This window comes from Hyperolius riggenbachi, chromosome 2 (genome assembly GCF_040937935.1).
Source record: "Hyperolius riggenbachi isolate aHypRig1 chromosome 2, aHypRig1.pri, whole genome shotgun sequence".
In the NCBI taxonomy this organism is placed as follows: Eukaryota; Metazoa; Chordata; class Amphibia; order Anura; family Hyperoliidae; genus Hyperolius; species Hyperolius riggenbachi.
In genome coordinates, this window is record NC_090647.1 from 218,926,567 (window position 1) to 218,951,792 (window position 25,226).

The following is a 25,226-nucleotide window of genomic DNA, read 5'->3' on the forward strand; positions in this document are numbered from 1 at the left end:
TTTATTATGGCTTCAGACTCTCTTTAACTCTCTGACGAAGAAGACATCTTTATGATTTTTTTTTCTGCAGTTCTCAATACACCCACTGTGAATCAGATATGCTGTTTAAGTAAAAATGTAGGTTTTAGTAAAACTGCAAGTTTATTTCCTTAAACTCATCAGCCCCAAAGAGCATTTGTCAGCAAAAACACACGCATTATTACACACTGTAAAAAGTTTGTTAAAAATATAAATACAGGATGACTGCAAGAACACTTAAGCTAAGTACCCACATATGTTAATTGTTGCCCATTGGGGATCGAGAAACGATCCCACAGTTGAAAATTCGGGGAACGGTGTTGTACAGACATATCCCCAGCCTTGAGGCTAGCAATGTGTTCTGTTGCTATGGAGGGTGGCCAAGGAATCAGATCGGCCTCCATCAGTCGGGGGGTTGAAAATAATGTTATGGTTTTTGTGCTCAGGCATCAGGGGTTGTTAAAGAGAACCCAAGCTGGAACATTTTGATAAAAAAAAACATACTATCTGATTCAGGGGTGATAGTAGTGTCAATTACCACCTTTCCTCACAGGTCCTGCACCCTGCAATACACTATTTTTGTTTACTGGAGAAAAAAAATGGCAGTGGCATCAGGGTAACTATGCTACAGCTCTGGCTTTGTGCTTCTCATCACAGAGCACAGAGCATGGGCAGAGAGGCAGAGCTGGCCCATTGAGAGCTGGGAAAGAGGCATTCCTAACGAGAAAATGCCTCTGTGTCCCATATGCCCTCCCTGCTCTACCTCGGGTACACTTTAAGGATCCCACATGACAAATCCTTAACGACTCCTGACACTCTAACAGGATCAATCGATGGCAGCTGTACAGGTACAACAATCGTCATCAGAAATGGCCATTTCAGCCAACGATTATCGCATGTTGCATGTGTACGTACTTTTATGCAAGCTACTTATCACCTTTAACCAGTTCACCCCCAAGGGTTTTTACCCTAATGGGCCAGAGCAATTTTCACCTGCCAGTGCTCCTCCCTTTTATTCCCTAATAACTTTATTACTACTTATCACAATAAAATGATCTGTACCTCGTTTTTTTTTCACCACCAATTAGGCTTTCTGTGGGAAGTACATTTTGCTAAGAATGTTTTTATGTCAAATGCATTTAAACAGGAAAAGTAAGAAAATAATGGAAAAAAATAATGATTTCTCAGTTTTCAGCCATTATAGTTTTAAAATTAAACGTTCACCTGTGGATAAAACCAACACATTTTATTTGCCCAGTTGTCCCGATATATTATATCTTCAAACTCCTAAACAAAGGACTGTGTTTTCAAATCCATGCTGTCCATCCATACATCTCTGTGTAAGGACAATTCAGTCTATACAGGCCCTTTGATCTCTGCAGGATACCAGCCACAGCTGTGAAAGTTCACACCTTGACTTTAAATAGGACCTTTCTTAGCAGGAGCCCTGAGCTGTCTCTTGTCCATCCTAATGTGTAAACATCAATATTCAGCACAGACACTTCTAGCTGTATACCAACCAAGAAATATATATCCAATTGACAAATCAACAATAATTCTACTTAAGTCTGTTGGAATCTACAGAAAGACAAAGAGAGGATCCAGGGGACGTGGGAAAAGACGTTATTCACTGCAGAACCAAAATAACTCTGTGACAAAACCTACAGAGTACACCCAGCCAACAACCCTAATAGCTCCAGCACAATCCAGCAGAGATGACAGCCACACATCTGGAGACTGTTCCCTCCTGGAGTCCTCAATCTCAGACCTCAGCTCCCATGGTAGCCCCATCAAGGCTGTCCTCTGCAACGTCAGATCAATAAACAACAAAACAACAATCATACATGATCTAATAGAGTCTTCTGATCTGGCCTGCCTGACTGAAACCTGGCTTTCTAAACCTGTTGGCCCCACCCTGGAGGCAGCTGTGCCAACAAACTATTCCGTGATATACTGCAACAGGAAATAACGCAGGGGAGGAGGGGTTGCACTTTGCTTTAGATCAGCTTTGAAAATCAGACCACTTGCTGTAGGTCCTACCAACTCGTTTGAATGCTTGGGGGTGCAACTTTCAGCTGAGGAAAACATTAACATATTGCTGATCTACCGCCCACCAGAAAAATGCTCAGACTTCCTTGAGGAACTTGTAGACCTCCTATGCAACCTAACACTGGAACACCCCAGATGGATTGTTCTTGGAGATTTCAATACATGGGTGGACGACTCCTCTTCACAATTTGGAAAAGAGCTACCTCGTGCCTTACATGAACTGGGCTTCCTCCAATCAATCAGCTCTGCTACTCACAGGAAAGGTCACACTCTGGACCTTATATTCCATACTGGGCTGTCAATAGCCAATGTGGAAATTAATCCTGTTGCCTGGTCAGACCATCACACTATCCACTTCTCCCTCTCAATACCAGCCGTCAAACACCAGGTCAAGAATCAAATAAAATATCGCCGCTTAAAAGGGCTAACACCTCAACATATCCCAGATAACCTTAGCTTTGATGAATTGACTGACTCCAGCTTGGACCCTGATACTCTGGTGTTTAAATACAACAAATGTGTGTCCTCCACCTTTGAGACCATTGCTCCTCTGCGCACCAAATATCTTACTCCACACCATCATGCACAGTGGTTTGATAACGCTATAAAAGAGCTGAAAAGACAAGGCCGAAAACTTGAGAGGCTGTGGCGCAAATCTCAGTCCCCAGAAGACAAACATGCCTTAATCTTCCACTTGAAGAGCTACCAAAAGGTAATCACGGGAAAAAAATCATCCTTTCTATCACAAGAGATTGCAAATGCAGTTAACAAACCAGCCCAACTGTTCCGCACAGTGGAAAAACTCTGCAACCCAGCATGTCAAAAACTTAATATTGAGTCTTCAAAGGACCTCTGTGACCAATTTGCCCATTTCTTCACAGACAAAGTCTCCGCTATAAGGTCCGCCATCCAACTTACAGCATCTGAGTCTAATATAGTGCCGAAGACCATTAGCAGAGACAACGTAACACCTTGGTCAAACTTCAAAGAAATTGATGAAGAAGTCACATCAAGCATCCTCCTTCACGTCCGCCTAACTACCTGTGACCTGGATCCTGGCCCAACACAGTTCATGTTGAACTGCCCTGACCTGTTCGTACCGGTATTCCTCAAAATTGTTAACTGTTCCTTACAATCAGGGATATTTCCTGCTTTACTGAAGGAAGCAATCATCAGACCTCTCCTCAAAAAACCCTCCCTGGACCCAGATGCAATGACCAGCTACAGACCTGTCTCTAACCTCCCCTTTCTGGGCAAGCTAATTGAAAAAGCTGTATACCACCAGCTAGAAGCCAGAATCCTACAAAATAACAGTTATGACCCATTCCAGTCTGGCTTCAGGAAACACCACAGCACTGAAACTGCCCTCATCCAAATATGCAACCACCTGCTCATGGCAAGAGACAGAGGAGAGTGCTCGATCCTCATACTGCTAGACCTTTCTGCAGCCTTTGACACAGTTGACCATGACATCTTGATAAACAGGCTACAGGAATACTGCGGCATTGATGGCATAGTACTTCAGTGGTTCCAATCCTTCTTGAGTGGCAGAACCCACAAAGTGTCTATGGGGCCCTTCCTGTCCACCCCTGTAACACTTAAGTATGGGGTGCCCCAGGGCTCAATCCTCTCTCCCCTGCTTTTCACGATTTACATGCTACCGTTGGGAAAACTAATCCAAAAACATGGCCTGACATACCACTGCTATGCAGACGACACCCAACTATATCTTTCCTTCAAGCCTGGTGTGACAGACCCAACTCTAACTATAAACGCCTGCTTACGTGAACTACAGCAATGGATGAATGACAACTGGCTGAAACTAAATGCAGACAAAACTGAAGTCCTTCTGATTGGAGGGCAGAGCATGATAACAAAACAACTTAACTTGCAGTCTTCACCACTGGGAATAAGAGGCACGGATCTACGCAGCTCTGATCATGTGCGTAGCCTGGGAGTTCTAATTGATGGGGATTTAAACTTCAGAACTCAAATCTCTGCTGTGGTGAAATCATCCTATTTTCACATGAAGAACATTGCAAAAATCAAGCACCTCATACCCCCAGAAGATCTGCCAACCTTAGTCCACGCCTTCATGACATCCCGACTGGACTACTGCAATGCTCTCTACACTGGCCTTCCAAAAGAGGTCCTGTACCGTCTACAGCTGATACAGAATACTGCTGCCAGACTGCTAACCAACCAACCCCGTCACTGCCACATAACGCCAGTCCTGCACTCCCTTCACTGGCTACCTATAGAATGGAGGGTCCTATTCAAGATCGGCCTACTGACATTTAAATCCCTGAATAATCTAGGCCCTGGATACATGAAAGATATGTTACAGCTGCGTAGCAATCCCCGCATTCTCAGATCCACAGGTTCTAATAATCTAGTCATACCCAGAGTCCACTTGGAAACTTTTGGTCCCAGAGCCTTCTGTCATGCTGCCCCTAAGTTTTGGAACTCCTTACCTCAACAGATCAGGACAGCCCCATCCCTGGACGTGTTTAAATCCAGACTGAAAACCCACCTGTTCAGTCTGGCATTTGCAGAAATATAACTTTTGTTGTGTGAATACTTCATCCTACTAATTACTGAATCTGAGAGAGCCTAAGCGCTTTGAGTCCTATGGGAGAAAAGCGCTATAGAAATGTTATTGTATTGTATTATTGTATAAATTATGTCCCTATCACAATGTATGGCGACAATATATTATTTGGAAGTATAGGTGTTATTTTTCTGCTTTGGTTTTTTTTTTGTTTGGTCCATAATTACAAGCCCCTATGTAGTAAAGTAAAAGTAATTTTCCCTCATAAAATATAGATTAAAAAAGCTTAGTCCCTAAGGCAACTATTTATGTATTTTTCTTAAAGCGGAATATAACCCTGCATTTCAACTTTGCTCTAAAACATTATTTACAGTATATTATATGCAACCAGCATTTTTTTTTTTACCAGACCAGCATTGGAAGGGTTACACAGGGCTTTAAAGTCCCTAGAGATTTCTGCAGACGCATCCGAACTTGAGTTAGATACTTTTTGTTTACATAAATGTATCTAAGTGTTTATTGTGACTCATCTCTCTCACTGAGAAGGAGTTGGAGGACAGCCAAAGAGTGTGTAACATTTCTAAATATATACATATAACTAAATAGAATGTAACTATCTGAACGTCTGCACGGAACTTAGAACCTCTGTGTTTAACCCTTCCAATGCTGGTCTAGTAAAAAAAAAATGCTTTTTGCATATAATATGCTGTAAATAATGTTTTAGAGCAAAGTTGAAATGCAGGGTTATATTCCGCTTTAAACTGATTTTTTTACAAGTTTTTTTGGGGGAGAGGGGGGAGGGGGCTTTTGAAGTGTCAATTATTAATTCCATTCATATTGTGTATGTTTGTATGTGCCTGTATGTGTAATTTTACTTTTTGGCCACAAGATGGCGCTAGTGAACACTTTCCGTAGTAAAAAAAATTTTACTAACTGTTACTGCTTCCTGTTTTTGTGAATGGACGTGTCAGCTGTTCGCGGTCACGTCCATTCATTCCAGGCAATGTGATTGGGTGGAGGACTACTCGGTCCTCTTCCCCAATCGCTGAACTCGGAAACCCGATGGAAACTGCGGTGGTAGCGGCACGCATACGTGCAGAGTGGCAGCGGGAAAAGTGCGACTTATTAAAATGTCCTGTTGCCGTTAACAGGCTCAAACAGGACATTATAGTAAGTCAGAATGGCGTTAAATGGTTAATAGGATATGGCCCAGTATCTCTGTTCTGCTTGCAACCTCTAGTAATATATACCTACTAATGTAATGCAAGTGGTTGTGAACACCATAAGAATTACTAACTCCTGCAGTTTTATCTTTGCACAATTTAAAATGGCCATACCTTCACCTTTATTTTAAAAAAAGTGTGGAAATTAGTTATATTTTTATAATTTTAAATATGCATAGTAATTTATAACTAATGATTGGAAGTATAGAAATATATTTACGTGTGGAAAGATTACATTCTTTTTTCTACTTAATTCATAAATAATAAAATTTGAAAAAAAGGAAAAAAAATTTTTTTTATTTAAATTGTGTTGACCAATTTGATATCCCCTTATGCCATAGGTCCTTAATAATTTATGTTTGTTTTTTTTTGGAAAGGTTGCATGTCAATGATGACACTGGTGCCATAAAGGACTGCAGTGGAATTTATAACAGAAGCTATGTTATTAAATATTTACTTAGCATAAATACAAAAGAAAAATGTTATATAAATGTTACTCTGTCTTTATGAATTTTACATTGACCGAGGTTTAAAATTAACCTTTTTCGGGTATTTCTATTTAAGCTATTTTATGTGCAACACAGTTGTATGCATTGGAGACAGTGACACAGTAGACAGATGTAGAAACAGTAGAAAGTGAGCAAAGAAGCAATCATTACATAATTTCTCTTTACAATCTGAATATAATCCATCATGGCAGCTATAGAAAACTCACCTAACAACATGTTTTTTGACATCCTGGCATTGTCAAGATGGCGCCGGGTGAGGACGCCACAGCCACAGGGCTCCGGTCTCTTTGTCTCCCCTTCTCCTAACATCCTCTCTGGTGACCTCCCGACCACCTCCACCCACCTGAGGATGATGCAGGGGCCACGATGGTGCCTCGCAGGCTGCTGGAGGATCGGGAGGGAGCGTGCTGCGGGGTGAGGACTGCTTGCCCGGGGAATCCATCACTGCTGCCAGGGGAGCCGGGACGCCGCTCTGGAGCCAGGGGACGCCGCGCAGCACCACGCCGCCTCCACGCTGCATAGCTTCCGCCTCTCCTGCCGGGGACCACACGGAGAGGGGCAGCAGCGGCTCCACACTGCCCTCGGTCGCTCATGACTGTCGGGGGCTGCCGCCTGGGAAGAAGCCGCAATATGCACCCGCCGCCAACACGTGCTCCCGCCGCCACCACTTGCCGACCAGGGCCGCCGCCGGAGACCTCCCCCAGAGACCTCCCCATCACAGGACTGCTGGGGTTGCCGGTCCCCCTCCACCACGGGTCGCCCAGGGACCAGCAAGGGCACATGAGTCACCCGCCACGTGCGGAGGAGGCCTGTCTGCAGCGGCTCCCCAGTCACCAGGAAACGACCACGACCAGGCTGCCACCGTGCTGATGGAGGGCCTGTGGCTGCTCCTCGCAGCCACAGAGAAGGTATGCTGCCCCTGGCCTGTCCACCTCTGCTGCCTAGCCAGGGTGCCCCCTTCCCGCTGGGTCTGCACCCTCATCAACCAGCCATGCGGACCCTGAAATTAGGAGGTGAAAAGATTTAGGGGGTGAAAGATTGGCAGGGGTGATGGTAGCCATGCGTGGACTGACCGGGGCGATTGTCCCCCCCCCCCCCCCCCGCTTTATAGGCTGCTGGCCAATTTAACAAGCAGAGTCCTGTGTCCCCAGTCGGCTGCCGAGATGAAGCACAGGGTCCAGGCTGCAGTGATCAGCACCTCTGCTCTGTTCTCTGTGGTCGTGGCTGCTTGTTCCCCACTTCCTGATTCTTCTGCAGACCACGTGATTACAGGCGAGTAGAGAACAAGCAGGCGCGTGAAGGATGGAGAGAGAGGCTGATCATTGCAGTCTGGAGCAGGTCAGATAGCGCTGTAACAGCTGCTGCATACAATTCTGCCGGGGGGAGGTTAAGCCCAGCCTAGCCCACAGCACTAGAAGGAGGGGCCACACGGAGGATGGAGACGAGAGACACTGATAATTGCAGCCTCCTGGAGCAGGTGAGACTGAAGGGCTGCTGCTGTATACAAATCTGCAGGGGAGGGGGGGAGGGACTTGTTAAGCCCAGCAGCACCCATTGTGTGTGTGGGGGGGGGGGGGAGTTGAGCTCAGCAGCACCTATTGTGTGTGTGTGTGTGTGTGTGTGTGTGTGAGGGGGAGTTGAGCCCAGCAGCACCCATTGTGTGTGTGTGTGGGGGGGGGGGGTTTGAGCCAGTCTATTTGTGTGTGGGGAAGGGGGAGTTGAGCCCAGCAGCACCTATTGTGTGTGGGGGAGGGGGAGTTGAGCCCAGCAGCACCCATTGTGTGGGGGGAGGGTTGAGCCGCACCTATTGTGTGTGTGTGGGGGGGAGGGGGAGTTGAGCCCAGCAGCACCCATTGTGTGTGTGTGTGTGGGGGGGGGGTTGAGCCCAGCAGCACATATTGTGTGTATGGGGGAGGGGGAGTTAAGCCCAGCAGCACCCATTGTGTGTGTGGGGGTGGGTTTCAGCCTAGCAGCACCCATTTTGTGTGTGTGGAGGGGGTTGAGCCCAGGAGCACCCACTGTGTATGGGGGGGGGAGGGTTGAACCTAGCAGCACCCATTGTGTGTATGTGTGTGGGGGGGAGGTTGAGCGCAGCAGCACCTGCTGTCGGGGAATGGGGGGTTTGATCGCACCTTTTTACAGCACCCACTGGGGAGGGGAACACCTCTGTGCCCAGCACCCATTGTCAGGGGGTCAATTTTTTTTGGGGGTGGGAGGGGGGGGTGTCAGTAAATTTTCAGCACCAGGTGTCAAATACCCTAGCCACGCCACTGCCGACGTCAAGTCATGTGCATACCTCCCAACTTTTTGAGATGAGAAAGAGGGACACTTAAGCTATACCCTGACACACCCCTGATCAAGCCCCCAGCACACCCCTAGTCATGTATACCACAAAGATTTCATAAGAAAAATATGTTGTTTTATAACTCAAACAACACTGGTCCTTTCTATCCTGGTTCATTTTCCTTCATATTGACATTTTAAAATTAGTAATATATCAATTTAAAGGAAGGGTATAAAGTTTATAGTCAAACACATTTTTTAGTAGAGAAATATATATATTTACATAGAAAGAGGGGCAAAGTCCTGAAAGAGGGACAAATGAGGAGGAAAGAGGGACAGGAGGACAGGGCTCCCAAAGAGGGACTGTCCCTCAGAAAGAGGGACAGTTGGGAGCTATGTGTGATTAAAGCTGACGTCGGCAGCGGTACTGCAGGCTAGGCAGAGCAGTGCCGATGAAGGAGTCATGGCTTTCTTTTCCTACTGCCGCCTGCGTGTGTTCCCTTTGGTCGGTCCCTACATGCTTTGTTCCCGTGGCCTGCTGTACTACTGGTGACTCTGTCACCTGACGTTCCCTCTGGCAGCTGGCTCTCTGTCCTCCGATGTGGTCTCTCTCAGGGAGGTGAGAGAAGGGGGGGAAGGGGTACGCTCTCTGCCCTGCACTACAGTATTGTAAAATTAATTTTTGTGTGACTGACTCCCTGATCTGCCTGGGGTGTCAGGGCCCTAGGGTGCTAGGGTGGCTGCCAGTGCCACACAATTACTTAGGAAGGGGAGAGGAGGTTGTTGGCTTGTCAGTGCCACTGTAACTGGCACTGAGTGGGGGTCTCTGGCTGAGGGGGCCTGTGGTGGTATTGTAACTACCACCCAAGATCCTCTCAGCCAGAGACCCCCACTCAGTGACGGTTACAGTGGAACTGACAAGCCAACAAACCTCCCTTAGCTAGAGAGCAACCCCCCCAAGTGGCACTTGCAGGTCCTCCAAAACAACCTCAGCCAGAGTTTCCCACTTAGTGCAGATGATAATGGCACTGGCAGGCCCCTAAGCCAGAGTTGTAATTGTATACTGAGAAAGGGTGTTCTCTGGCTGAGGGCTTTTTGAGGCCTGCTTTGAGGAGTCGGAGCAGTTTTGGGGAACCTGGAGTCAGAATGAGGGGGGAGCAATACAAGAGTCATTATTTTTCAGGCATTTTAAGTTTAAATGGGTGCATTTGAGCATTAAAGAGAACCCGAGGTGTGTTTAAAGAATGTTATCTGCATACAGAGGCTGGATCTGCCTATACAGCCCAGCCTCTGTTGCTATCCCAAAACCCACTAAGGTCCCCCTGCACTCTGCAATCCCTCATAAATCACAGCCGTGCTGTGAGGTTGTGTTTACATCTATGGGCTTCAATTCATCAAAGGGTGTTCGATAACAAAACCCCAGTCCTTAAAATACCGCATTCGGTATTTTACACTTCACTGTGCTAATTCATCAATATTTTCCCATGTGTGGTAGAGGTTCGTTAAGTTACCGAAGTACTACGGCTTCAGTTCATCAAAGGCTGTTAGATAACAGCAGAGTGGTGCAGAGCAGCTTAGAATGTCTCTGTGTTGTTACAAGCTGATAACAATAGAAGGCATCCAGACATCCCTTTATGTAAATGTGTTATATTTACTGTTACTTATACTGCCTCTGCTGCTCTGAATCTGTCCATCAGTGTTTCTAACATTTTACTTGTTTGCCACAACGTAGATAAACTTCCTGGAGACATTACAAATGCCATGCTTGGTGATTTCACCACTTGCATCTTTGCATATTCAAACAGGGACTCAAAGGGTTAAACGACCGAAGGACATCTGGGGATATCTTTTGTCCCGTTCACTCTGCTCTCTGCTCACTGCCTGGGGGGTCTGAAAGCTTGTGTGGAGAAGCCTGTGACCTATCAGCACCTATCAGCGGCACTTGCAGGAGAACAGGGGCTGTTTCTATTGGCTGCCTGCTCCTGTTAATCATGAAAACATTCACACAGAAGGCTTTCGAAGCCTGTAACGACAGGGGAGAGCTTGAGATAAACACCGAATGTGCTAGCGAATGTGGTAACCTTGATGAATTAACATTTACTGACATTTGCTGACATGTGTTGAGCACAAGTCGGTAATTTATCTCATTGCTCTGTGATTTCAGCTTCTCATTCGGTAACAGCTTTGATGAATTAACATTTTCTTAAGTGCTCCGTTAACTCAGCTGTTTTCGGCATTACCGAATGCGGTAATGCTTAATGAATTGAAGCCATAGTGTCAGTCTCAGCTGCTCCCCCGCCTCCTGCATAGCTCCGGTCCCTGCCCCCGTCCCTTCCCTCCAATCAGCAGGGAGGGAAGGGATGCAGGCGGGGACTGGAGTTCTGCAGGAGGCGGGGAGAGCAACAGATTGACACTATAGAGATAAACACAGCCAGCTCTGACAAGCTGTTTGTCAGCAGCATGGCTGTGATTTATGAGGGATTGCAAAGTGCAGGGGGACCTTAGGGGGGTTTGGGATAGCAACAGAGGCTGGGCTGTATAGGCAGATATGCTGATAATATTCTTCAAACCCACCTCGGGTTCTCTTTAAATGAAACATCAGGCATTTAAAAAAAATAGATCTATTTACCTGGCGCTTCCTCTAGCCCCTTGCAGCCTATTTGTCCCTCGTCGCAGCTTCACTCCCAGCCAGTGGGGTCCTCTCTATTACAGCATCGGTGGCGCCTGCACAAGTGCGCAGCTGCATAAGTATTCGCCTGCGCAGAATGTTCCTGGCTATGGGAGCATGCTGGCGCAGAAGCCGCTTACATTGTCAGGTTGGTTGCTGCTACAGAGGGGACAACGGGAGCGAAGCTGTGGTGAGGGACACATAGGCTGTCAGGGGCTTGAGGAAGGTCCAGGTAAGTAGATAATTTATTTTTTATAATGCCTGATGTTTACTTTAAAGGATACATGAGCTAGGGAAAAAAAATTATCCTACGGCCTAGAAAAAGGATCGCAGGGGGTAAGGATGAAAGGGGGGGGGGTAGGGCGTATTTTTTGACACTCGCCCTGGGAGAAATTTAACCTAGAAACTGCACTGCTCCTCGAGCAACCTGGCTCAAGTGATCCCTGCTGGCCGCCTCCATCATGATCCCCCCCCAGCATCCTCTCTACTTTCCGCGGACAATCGGAGCACCTGTCTAGTTGGGAGCGCGTCGCTGTGTAGCGTCCAGTGCCGAAAATGGCAGCGCTCATATCAGCTCTCAGGCTGCTCCTCCAGTCCCACTCTTTTTCTGTTCCCGCTATCAGTGTATGTCTTGCTATGCTATGTGTGTATTACGTAAATTGTACGTGTATGCTGTAATGCTCTGTTTGTATTATGTTACTGTACGTGTATGCTGTAATGCTCTGTTTTTGCTTTGATTTTGCTTTTGTTTATACGTATGTACCTATGCTTAATTGTATACGACGCTCTGCTTAAATGTACGCACAAACTGTAATGTTGCCCTATGTATGCTTGTCCCACGTCTACGTATGTACCATGCTATTTTCTGTTTTTTCACCAACGACCCTGTATGCGCCAAAACCGATTCCGGGTACAATTCACCGTTGTACTTGGCGAAATAAATTCTGATTCTGATTCTGATTACTGAAGCCTTGTTGTGTAATTATATTAGTTATTAAGAAGGTCTTGTTTACAGTCGATGATTTTAATGTGAAAATGCAAAGTCTATTTTAACTGCTTCCGCCCCGAGTCGGGTGAAATCTATGTCCTGCATGTGGCTGTGCGGCTCTGCCAGGATGTAGATTTCAACAATTGTCGCTGTGCAGTCAAGCCATTCCCGCTTATCGCGCCGTTCTCTCCCTTTAGAGGAGACTTTAGAGGAGATTGCCAAAACATGCACACACACAAAAAAATTACTAAATCAGCAATAAGAGGCTTTGATTGGTTAAAGTCAGTTTTGGCTCTGGGTTAGTGGAGTTTTGAATGTTAGGTGAATGTATTTCTTATCAGTATAAAGCATCACAAGAGGTTTGCCTTAACATGGCAGCCTCTTGATTGTTCCACTGTTAAAGTGTGTCTACAGGTACTTTTAGTCAATATGCAATCTAATACAAAGCACAATTGTAGTATCTATTTACTTCTCCTTCCTCCTAGTTGCCTTTATTCAACAAACGTTCTCAGCTGATAGATATGGCCATACAAGGTCTGATTGCACCTATGCAGATGACTTTGCATGTCAATGGCCAGCTTTATAATCACATGAAAATAAATATTGCATTAGATTACACAGAAAGATATGTTGTATATTGGTCTTTGCTACTTGAAAACCCTATTTTATAAAGGAAGCATGTTGAGAGATTTCACAGTGCAGACCTGTTTCACTAAACAGTCTTAGGGCTATGGTCCACTAGAGCGTTTTCTGCAGTGGTTTGGAAGTGCTGTGATCACCGTTGATAACAAAAGCACTAGGCTTATGCAAGTGGATGGAGCAAAGCCCACAGGAGTGATTGCATTTTTCCGAAATCACAATAGTGGGTCATGCGCGATTATTGGAACGATTTAATAGAGAACAGCGAGGGCTCAAAATCGCCTTCCTCTAAATTGGTCTGGAATCACTTGGTTTTAAGTTGCAAAATCACTCTCAGCATTTTGAGAATGATTTTGCAATGGCAAGTGGACATCCAGCATTATGTCTTTTGCAATGCAGGAAAATCTGTTTTATCAAATGCCTAGTCAAATAACCGGAAAGTTTTATTCTTTATATTTTACCTTTTTTGCTGATCTTGCAAAAACAGCCCTTTAGTTAATCATTGTTGAACAACAATGGATACCTTAAAAAAATGTCATGTATATCTGTATGAAAGTGATAAATCCCACTCATGTGGAAAATTGAAAAATTAGATATTCTGCTTTAGATCAGGTATTGTTTCCCTTTAAGAGTAGGAAAAGCATGTAGAAAAGCTTGGATGCAATAGCTGCTGCGTGGGGGTTTCTAGGTTACATAAGAGAGCAAGAGCGATAGAGAGAAGATCACTATTGTATCATAATGACCTGAGGGAAAATAGGATCTTACAGTTTCCAGAGACAGCAATTAATCATTTGCTTCAATGGCTAGTTTAAGCTTAACCTTTTACAGCCATAGACAAAAAGAAGCAATACTTACACACAAATTGCTAGATAAATTTTGGCATTCTTCTATCTCAGTTGTGCTGAAAATGCATTTAGCTAGGACAGAATCCGGTCATCATTGAGCAATTCTGTTGTGTACACAACATTGTAGTTTAAAGAGAATATACAGGTTTTAGTTTGTTTTGTTTGTTTTGTTTTTTTTTCAATTTGGTATACAAAAATGGTTTACATTTTTTATGTTTTATTCATGTCAATTTAAAATGTTATGTTGCATAAAAATGCAATTAACTATATGGATAATAGTGTAGTAGCCTTCCAATATGCCAATGTCATTACAAAATTGTGTTTAATGATATACTAATTATATAAATGTTAAAGGACTACTATCATGAAAAATGTTTTACAGTTAAAACATACTGTATATGACCTACATTTCTCTAAGTAGGATGCACTACAAAATTACTTTTTTTTCCTATGTTGCTATCACTTGCAGAAGGTAGTGCAGATCTGATAGGCTTTGGACTAGTCCATCTCCTCATGAGGGTTCTCAGTATTACCTTTATTCTTTATAAACGCACTCCCTGAAAAATAGATCTACCCGCTAGCATAGGATACTTTGTGGAACTCTGAGATCGATACTCGAAAAAGTGAACGTTGTCATAGCCTCAATCTTTACCCTAAACTTTGGGCGCTATCTAGCTGGTTCTTTTACAGTTTAACTGTTTAAAAACATGCATGTTTTGCCCTTGATGTATGACCTACCTAAACTAAATTCTGCAGAAGTTGTCTCTTTTTAGGACTCCTATGAGATTGTTTTTGTGTAGTTAAAGTCAACATGCCATCTAAGGTTTTGAGGATATTAATTCCCACAGAAGTTAATACAGTCTCTAATGGTGTGTCTTCAATAGTCATATCTTGCATATTAGTTTTATTCCACATATCTCAATATCCATTTCAATAACACCAGTTGATGAAATGAAAGAGCCACTAGAAGGACAAACCGGGTTGTGTTTTATTATGGCATTTTCTTGTGAAAATGAATACTGGAGTAATCTTCAGCTATTGTTGGCACATGATCATGTATCCAGCAGACAGTCTGTCCACTGGCACTGACCAGTCATGTAGCATTTTACTTCAGGAAACTGACTAACAAGTCAATCACTGATATAGTTCATTGAATGGCTTTCAGGATGCCCCTTGCATTGTTGGTCTATCACCATGAAGTTTAGAATTAGAGCCGGTTCACACACTGGCCATAAAAACGGTCCGATTAGCGGATTGTAATGGACTGGATCCTAATGTATGTGAACAGATCCTATGTGAATTAATAGGCTCCATTAACATTGCTCCTTTGAAACAGAACCGTTTGGCCTGCTCTGCTGAATTTTGAGGACAGAGTGATTTTTTTTAGATCTGCAGCTGCATCACATTCACCTTGCACTAATTGAACAGAGAGTCAATTTCACAAATCAGTTTTTGAACCATGCATATGCATTATGATCATACTGTAAGTAGATGACTCTAATCAACAAAAAGTGGAGCCACACATGTACTGCCAGTATTGTAAGACCTCTTGCAAGTACCCATTAAGTGGTCAAAATACTGTCCATCAAAAGCCAATGTATAATAAGATATAGTTAGATACCCATGGGATGATAACGCAGCTGCAAGTTCATAAGCATTTAAAAGAATGAACTGTGCATGCACAGAATGCTCATGGTGACAGGCATGTGAGCGAGATGGGTGCATGGACTGGCCACACATGAGCATTTGCGCGCAACTCCTGGCAAGTCGTGCAGCTAACGGCGCTACCAAAGGGAGAACGGAGGCTGCCCAGAGGACGCAGAGGGCCCTTATGGATTACGAGGGGCTGGAGGAAGTCCCAGGTAAGTTCACTATGGCATTTTTTAGGTGTGTTCAGGATCATTTTATCTTTAAAAAATTAAATAGCAAAAATTATTGTTGAATAATAATTGTCTAACACTGTTATATGTTTCTACCATTTTTGTTTTTTGCGAGATTGGTATTTTAGTTTACTTTAATTAAAAGTAAAATGTTTAAAACATTTTAAGTGGTGTTTCTAAGGCCAGCCCTGCAAGAAAATGTATATCTAACAGTGACAACAACTTCTAATAAACAGTTCAACCATTACAGTCTGCACCTGATTATGCAAAACATAAGTGATCCTTGGATTAAGAATAATTTATAATTTAGGTGAATGTCTCAATTAAGAAGTAAAATCATTTTTTTTATGGCATTTAAAGGTAATTATACTTTTGGATTCTAGACCTGTTAACTGAAATAATGCTCAGCACACATTTCTTTTGTAGAATATCTTTAAAAAAAAACCAACCATTTGGAAGCCTATAATATTTCCTTACAGAAGCACATTGGCAGAAAAAAGTAATGAAATAACATATGCGGACATTTATCATATTCCTAAGTGCTGCTAACTTGAAAAATGTTTTGGAATTAGTTGCTGTCACAGGCACAATATACAGATAACTAATTCATAGTCTTGCCTTCAAAAAATGGTTCACAAACATTATTTAAATACCTTCTTGGGAGCAAAAGATTCTTTCACTATATCATTTCAGCTACCAACTCTCATCTTCTCATTTTGTGTTCGCCTTTCTCTTTTACAGGCTCCTATCCAAGACTTTCCCTGAGCTTCAAGTTAAAAAGAAATATTGGCTACTTTATTCTTCAGACCTACATGCCATCCATATTGATTACTATATTATCTTGGGTGTCATTTTGGATCAACTATGATGCATCAGCAGCAAGAGTTGCACTAGGTATGAAATCCATACTTTCATGTGCTTATTAACAGAGAGTGAATCCCTGGGCAGAGATAATGGATAATCCTATCTAGCACTTATAAAATGTCATGTGAGATGGAATTCCATGTAGGTGCAAAACATCAGCATGTTATTACTTGACCAATTCCAGTATCAAGATCTTCTAAATATAAGTGTACTTACAGATGCTACATGATATAGTCCGGTATTTAGGATTTTGTTGAGATTGGGTGATAATCAGGTCTAGGTAATGACAAAGACAACATTTATATTGCGCTTTTCTCCTGGTGGACTCAAAATGCCAGAGCTGCAGCCACTAGGACGCGCTCTATAGGCAGTAGCAGTGTAAGAGAGACTTGCCTAAGGTCTCCTACTGAATAGGTTCTGGCTTACTGAACAAGCAGAGCCAAGATTCGAACCCTGGTCTCCTGCGTCAGAGCCCTTAACCATTACACCATCCAGCCACTGCGGTAGGTAGGTGCCAGGTAAAATCCATAACCTTACCAGACATCCTTATGTAAAAGGAAAGTCAGCATTAAAATAGGTTAGCTTAAAAAAAGAAAGTACAATAAAAACACAGTAACAATATTACATTATTATTTTGCCTTAACCCCAAACATTTACTGCTGTTGCTTAGCAAAAATGAAGGCCAATGGTTGGACAAGAGTCTGTAACATGCACGTAAAAGAAAACAGTAAAAGCACAAGGATGCACACTGAACCCAACCTCAGATACAAGGGTGCTGGGCAAAAGTCATTCTATCGGGAAGTAGATTATACCAGGAGAGTCCGCAACTCACTATAGCCTTCAGTTAAAGCGTTTCAGACATAGCACCTTAATGCATAGCCAATGACTAAGGGATGCTATGCCTGGCTATATCCATTTTATTGTTTGTACAGTTTTGGATGCTCAATAAACTTGCCTTAACATAAGACTACAGTGAGTTGCGGACTCTCCTGGAATGCTCTAAAAGAAAACAGTATGGTATTAATAAATAAAAATCATTGCCAGAATTACATTAAATATTGTAAAATATGTATAGTGTATTAAAAAAATTAAAGACGTCTACCTACACCACAAACAAACATGTGAACTGCTAATGTAAATATTTCAGCATGCATCTTGGTACCTGTGCTTTGTAAAATCTAGTCATCAGAAGCCAGGAGAAAACTCAAACTGGACATACCGGTATGAGGTACCGGTTTGAGCTTCACTACCACAAATAGGACCCTCCAAAGGCCAGAATAAATCATCAGATTATGTCCACATTGAATTCAATATCAATCAGATGGTGGTCTTTGCAAATAATTTGTTTTTATAAGAGTTCTGCCTAATTCAGCCAAAGTGATCAGATTGCTGAACTCTACTATATGCAGGTGAATGCCTGTGTTGGTCACTTACATTTGTTGCCATGAACATGATTTGTGGTTTGGAGCATGGTGGGACCAAACCTGTATGCCACATCCTGCAAGTTCTAGGCACTGGCCAGCCCATATTCCCTTGCTAAGCTATTCATCCACTGGGCTGGGATATGTGTGTTTATCTGATTATTCATGCACTGGTGTGCTGGCTTACAGTGTTGCTTAGGAAAGATGAACCAGAACAGAACAGTTTTGCGAGAACTGTTCCAACCATGGCAGAGAGGATTAACTCCTCTGTGTTGCTCCTTCTTGCTGACACACTGCATTGCTGCAATCCATGTTTCCAACACTTCTAGAAACGTCAGGAAATGTCAGGAAGATGGAGAGCCATGTGAAGCTCATAGACAATAGGCAGCGACACAGGTGAGTTAATCCAAACGTATGCACACAAATTTGTGTTCTTTCCAAATACAAAAGTGGCTGAAACAAGTGACATACTAGATTAAAAGCAGTCCCCTTTTACGACTGTGTAAACTGTCTAACTTTTACTATATCTGTATTAAATCAATTACTGTATATTCTGGCGTATAAGACTACTTTTTAACCCTTGAACATGTTCTGAAAAGTCAGGGGTCGTCTTATATATCGGGTGTCATTGATGCCAACTCTCTGATCTTGCTGCTGACTGTTGTGAAGCGGCGCAGGCGCACATGTGCGAGATCTGAGAGGCAGAGAAGGAGGTAAATAGGATACAAGGGTGAGCCAGACGGGTGAAAGAGGCGTGTTTTATGGGCACAGTGTGATCTATTCTTCCATACCGCTCTGATAAACAGGGAGAGTTCGCCAATCCACTTACGGAGGGGGAGAGTTGACCAATCCAAGCAGTCAATCGACTATTTACTGTTATATACTGGGTACCACATACAGTACAGCACCAGTATCTGTTCATACATCACATGAGTATATGATGTTTTTTTTACTTGCCGTGCGTTGGAAGAGGGGTAGTCTTATACGGCGAGTATATCCCAAACTCTATATTTTAACTGGAAAAGTTGAGGGGGTCGTCTTATACGCTGAGTCGTCTTATATGCCGGAATATACGGTATTGTATTTATTTATTTAAACAGCAGAAATGTAGAGTGATTGTGTGGTGACAAATGACATGTTAAAAAAGACAGACCCCTTTCAGAACTAATTAAGCTGTATAATTGTACTTGTAGTTAGCTGTCTCTTTTGCCTAATTTTCCCAACAGTAATACTATCTTTTTGTGACTGACAAGGGAGACAGAAAATGAATACCAGCTCCCTTTTTGTAACTTAAAAATTCTAAGTCACTGTTAACAAATGTAAACAAACTAAGCTTAGTACTTTTTTTGTTTTGTTCAAACAATGACACTAAATTGTTGTTACACTTTAGGCTTGGTTTACATGGGGCTTCTGCATGTGACTGTAATTTTTGTTTACTGCCAGGATTGATTGATGCTGCATTGAGATGAATTGGACTGTTCATCTCTATGTATTTACCGTTGTTTGCCAGTGATTGCTTGAACACTGCAGTCTTTTCAAAATGAATGTAGCATCCCACTGCATTTGAGTTTGTAGGTTGTGTGTTCCCAATGGGGCTCAAAATGCAACACGATGATGGAACAATAGGAACTAATCCCAAACACTTTAAAGAGACTCTGTAACAAATTGTTTATCTTTATTTCTTCTATGCTATAAGTTCCTATGCCTTTTCTAATGTGGTCTGGCTTACTGCAGCTTTTCCTAATTGCACAGTAGCTGTGTTATCTCTGTTATATGATCTAATCTTCTCTCTATAGTCGGCACAGTCAGGCTGAGGCAGTCAGACTGGAATGTGCAGGGCTGCTTGTGATTAGCTAGAAGCTGTACACACCCCCTGCAGGCTCTGTGTGACTAACACACTCTGCTTAGCTGAGCCTATTAGAAGCTGGTTAGTTTGTTTGTAAACACTGCCTAAAACTGGCAATTACAAGCCAGGTTTGCAGCAGAGAATGGCAGAAACAGCACAGAGGGGACCAGGAGCACATAATGAATAGAATGGTATGCTTTTTATTGTAAGAATTTCAGAGTACAGATTCTCTTTAATGCTTGGTTGCAAAAAAGCATTTAGCATCGGCTAAATGAACCGTCCCCCAAAAGTCCGAGGGAACTGGCCCTAAGAAACAAAATAAACAAGCTCCCTTTGTGATCAGAACTGCATTTATGATAACAATTGTACATACACAAACTTAAAGGGGTTCTTCCACGAATGAGGAAAAAAATAAAAAGTGGTTTATGCATAAACTATTAAACATCCTTTTAAAATAGTGTAAAAAGTTTTTTTTTAAAATGAATGGTTTCATCAATACAACATGTATTGTAAATAGTGACGTATGAAGGACTGGGAGGCTAATCCATTTGTTAGGGGTGTTTTTTTTTTACTTCCTTTTCACAACCATAACACAATTTGATTCAAATTGAATCGAATCATGAATTGGACATGTCAGATTGAATCACATTAAATCAATGAATCAAATCAAATTGAATCAAATCTGACAAAGAATCATATGGTGTAGATGGGACTGATTCATTCTCCCAGCACCTTATGACTTTTTCACAAACGAGTCTCTGCACCCCTCTGGTTTCCTAACAACAATGTAAACACATATTCAGCAGGAGTTATGTTTGTGAAAAGAAAGTAAAACAAAACACCACCCCTAACAAATGGATTAGCCTTCCAGCCGTCATCCGTCACGATTTACATTACATGTTGTATTGATGAAACCATCCATTTTTTAAAAAAAACTTTTTACACTATTTTAGAAGGATGTTTAATAGTTTATGCATAAACCACTTTTTATTTTTTTCCTCATTCGCGAAAGAACCCCTTTGAGTGTTGTTTTTTTTTTTTTTTCAAACAATGCTCTTCTGTGAAAACAGACCAGTAGGAGTAGAACATGAACTAGAATTAGCCGCTCTGGTAGCAGAAAGCAATGATGATAAAAGTTGTTCAGGCTAGCAGTAGTGCTACTCAATTCTGTAATATATGCAGCACTAAATAATGTAGAACAAGATCTCTCCCACCAGTGGAAAGCAATGCAGGTAAAATTGTGGGCTATATAATGTGCATATTAGACTACCAGCAATGCCGTTCAATTCTTGGCATAATATACCCTGCAGTAAATAATGTAGCTCAAGCGCCAGTGATGGAAAAAAAACAATACAGGTAAAGGGGCACTATGGCTAAATTCTTTGTTTTTTTGTCACTGTAATATTTATAGATGTATGTGGAGCATAGGTAGTAACATGTAATGTGGCTGTAGGATTTTTTTTTTCACACTGACAGCATCCTTGTATAGTTTTACAGTCACGTCTGCAGATTTACCTTACTGACGCAGCTCGGGCTAACCCATTATGTTGTAGGAGGCATCTTTCCCTGCTGTGTTAGATGCCGTTATTATTCTCCCCTCTGGGCAGCGCTTATTGGATTTTTCCTTCAACTGTTCTTATTCAACTGCACAATCTTGCAGTTACAGAGGTCACTCCATCTGCCGTAAAGAGCAGCAATTAGCTGCCGTGCAGAGTGAGCCACAACCTCTATCTATGCTGGGACACAACTGCCGTGTGGAGAGGGACACAGCCTAACTGATGACGCTGCCCGGCAAGGACCCCTGTAGTGAAGCTGGCAATGAAACGGACACCTATTGTTGTCTGTTTTTATGGCTACCAGACTTCGCTATTTGAAGTGCGCAGTGAGGTGCGCAGTGTAGCGGCAGCGGCATGATAGGCTCACATGCGAAAGTTTGGGCAACCTTGTTAATCGTCATGATTTTCCTGTATAAATTGTTGGTTGTTACGATAAAAAATGTCAGTTAAATATATAATATAGGAGACACACACAGTGATATTTGAGAAGTGAAATGAAGTTTATTGCATTTACAGATAGTGTGCAATAATTGTTTAAACAAAATTAGGCAGGTGCATAAATTTGGGAACCATAAAAAAGAAATGAAATCAATATTTAGTAGATCCTCCTTTTGCAGATATTACAGCCTCTAAACTCTTCCTGTAGGTTCCAATGAGAGTCTGGATTCTGGTTGAAGGTATTTTGGACCATTCTTTTTTTTACAAAATATCTCTAGTTCATTCAGATTTGATGGCTTCCTGAGCATGGACAGCTCTTTTTAACTTACACCACAGATTTTCAATTATATTCAGGTCTGGGGACTGAGATGGCCATTCCAGAACAATGTACTTGTTCCTCTGCATGAATGCCTTAGTGGATTTTGAGCAGTGTTTAGGGTCGTTGTCTTGTTGAAAGATCCAGTCCCGGCGCAGCTTCAGGTTTATCACTGCTTCCTGGACATTGGTCTCCAGAATCTGCTGATACTGAGTGGAATCCATGCATCCCTCAACTTTGACAAGATTCCCAGTCCCTGCACTGGCCACACAGCCCCACAGCATGATGGAACCACCACCATATTTTACTGTAGGTAGCAGGTGTTTTTCTTGAAATGCTGTGTTGTTTTTCCTCCATGCATAATGCCCCTTGTTATGCCCAAATAACTACATTTTAGTTTCAGCAGTCCCAAGCACCTTGTTCCAAAATGAAGCTGGCTTGTCCAAATGTGCTTTAGCATACCTCAAGTGGCTCTGTTTGGGGCTGTGGGCGGAAAAAAGGTTTCCTCTGCATACATCATCTCCTTGTGTAGAGTGCGCCAAATGGTTGAACGATGCACAGTGACTCCATCTGCAGCAAGATTATGTTGTAGGTCTTTGGTGCTGGTCTGTGGGTTAATTCTGACTGTTCTCACCAATCGCCACTTCTGTTTATCCGAGATTTTTCTTGGTCTGCTATTTTGTGTCTTAACTGTAGTCTTCCATTTCCTCAATATGTTCCTTACTGTAAAACAGACAGCAGAAATCTCTAAGACAGCTTTCTGTATCCTTCCCCTAAACCATGATGGTGAACATTCTTTCTCTTCACATCATTTGAGAGTTGTTTTGAGACCCCCATGTTGCTACACTTCTGAGAAGTTTAAAAGAGGAGGGAAACTACAATTGACCCCCTTAAATACTCTTTCTTATAATTGGATTCACCTATGAATGTAGGTCAGGGGTCACTGAGCTTACCAAGCCAATTTGAGTTACAATAATTAGTTCTAAAGGTTTTGGAATCAATAAAATGACAACAGTGCCCAAATTTATGCACCTGCCTAATTTTATTTTAACAATCATTGTACAATTCTGTAAATGCAATAAACTTTATTTCACTTCTCAAATATCACTTTGTTTGTCTCCTATATGATATATTTAACTGACATTTTTTATTATAACAACCAATGATTTATACAGGAAAATCATGACGATTAACAAGGTTGCCCAAACTTTCTCATCCCACTGTATATTGTACAAAGATTAAAAAGGATCTGTAAGTAAAAATGTGCCCCTATTACCTCAGGATACCCTTACCTCAGGAGGGGAAGCCTCAGGATCCTAATGAGGCCTCCCCTGTCCTCTTGAACCTTGGGGATCCAGTGCTTGCTCCATCAAAAATACCCCGACAAGCTATGCACAGGCGCTGTAGCGCGTGGCAATACTTACAATCTGTGCTTCTGCGTAGGCGCCGTATCAGCTTTCCAATTAGCACAGGCATTAATAGCTAAACCATCATTGGAGCCTATCTCTGCACTCCTGAGAAACTGCAGAGATTGGACCCAATGACATAGCAGTGGTCCTACCCTCTAGACCATCAGCTCCTATTAAATAAAGAGCAGGGAGCAGTGAGCGGCATGATTGGTGTTCTTGGGCAGTGGACCCACCTAATTGGAACTTAGCTACGCATACTGTGCTTACTTCCTATTTCTCTGAGCTCCTGGCTGGCTGTATATGTATGTACTTAAAACACCGCAGGACAGGGGATGCAGGAAATGGGAAACCTGAGGACACAGGGGGATGGGGACATAGGAAGGGGGACACCAGAGGACACAGGGGGGGGGGGAGGAACACAGGAAGGGAGACAGCGGAGGACACGGGGGCAGGGACATGCGAATAGAGAAAGAGGGACCCTGGAGGACATGGGGGGCATGGAGATAGAGAATGTAGTACAGATGATAGGTCACCAGACACAGGGAAAGAGGACAGAGGATGGGGTCAGAGTAAGGGGACACCGGACAGGACACTGGAGGACAGGCTTTCATAAATATCCCTTTTAATGATTTGGGGCACTATGAAGAATCCAGAGGATGTCACTGACTACTAGTTTAATTGAGTAATATGTTCTTTAGACATTATACAAGTACTTTAAAATTCATTATGACCTGATGTCTACGCTTTACCTATATAGCTACAGATCCCAAGTGATACTACATTCGAAATAATGAAGCGAGAGAAGAGAAGTGTTCCAGGCTAAAAATTCATCTTGTAATTTTTAATTAGTGTTCTGCATCACTAGCACAAAACCAGCTAGTCAGTAATGCAAATAATTATTCCTTTTTCTTTTGTTTTTAGGTATAACTACGGTCCTGACTATGACAACCATTAATACTCACCTGCGAGAAACATTACCTAAAATCCCATATGTGAAAGCCATTGACATGTATTTGATGGGATGTTTTGTATTTGTGTTCTTGGCCTTACTGGAATATGCCTTTGTTAACTACATTTTCTTTGGAAGAGGCCCACAAATGCAAAAGAAGCTTGCAGAGAAAACTGCTAAGGCAAATAATGACCGATCCAAGTTTGAAAGCAATAGGGTATGGTATTGATTGTTACATATTCAAGCTATTGAGTGTGTGTGTATGCAGTATGTATGTTTTGTTTGTGACTATGAAAATAAAGTAAATCAGATATTTCAACAATCATTGAAGCTCCGGAACCTAACTATGCTTTAATGTGTATCTCTGTTCAAAGAGATAGGATGGTGTCCCCTTCCATATGCCCAAAATGACGTCTAATAGCATGGTATTAAAGTAGTTATCAGTCTGTCCTGAAATGTTGATCTCCAGATTTCTGTATTGGTAACTTCTGTCCCTTTTTCTGATGCCAGGTGCTTAATTTGCCACTTTAAGCTGCCTTTATCTGCAGGATTTTTTGTTACCCTAAATTTTTGTTTTTGTTTTTTGCTTTCAAAAAAGGTTTTCTTAAGACAATAAAAGAAACATTCCAGAACAATGAAACACAATCTGAAAGTTACATTAAGGCTTGAAACAGGGTTATCTTGATTATTCCAGAGAAATTGAATGTTTTATTATTATTATTGGTTTGAAATAAACTTAAGCATGAATGCAGGTGTTTCCTAATGCCAGCAGAC

The 25,226-nt window shown here is 42.5% G+C and overlaps 1 protein-coding gene across 2 annotated transcripts in view; it reads left to right on the forward strand.

The window, feature by feature from the left end:
* GABRB3 (gamma-aminobutyric acid type A receptor subunit beta3) overlaps nucleotides 1-25,226 on the forward strand; it is a 666,404-nt gene that overhangs the window by 627,593 nt on the left and 13,585 nt on the right. For both annotated transcript variants that reach the window (XM_068268150.1, XM_068268151.1), the window contains 2 exons: nucleotides 16,395-16,547; nucleotides 24,425-24,669. In XM_068268150.1, coding sequence (XP_068124251.1) covers nucleotides 16,395-16,547; nucleotides 24,425-24,669 — 398 coding nt within the window. The remainder of the gene's footprint in view (nucleotides 1-16,394; nucleotides 16,548-24,424; nucleotides 24,670-25,226) is intronic.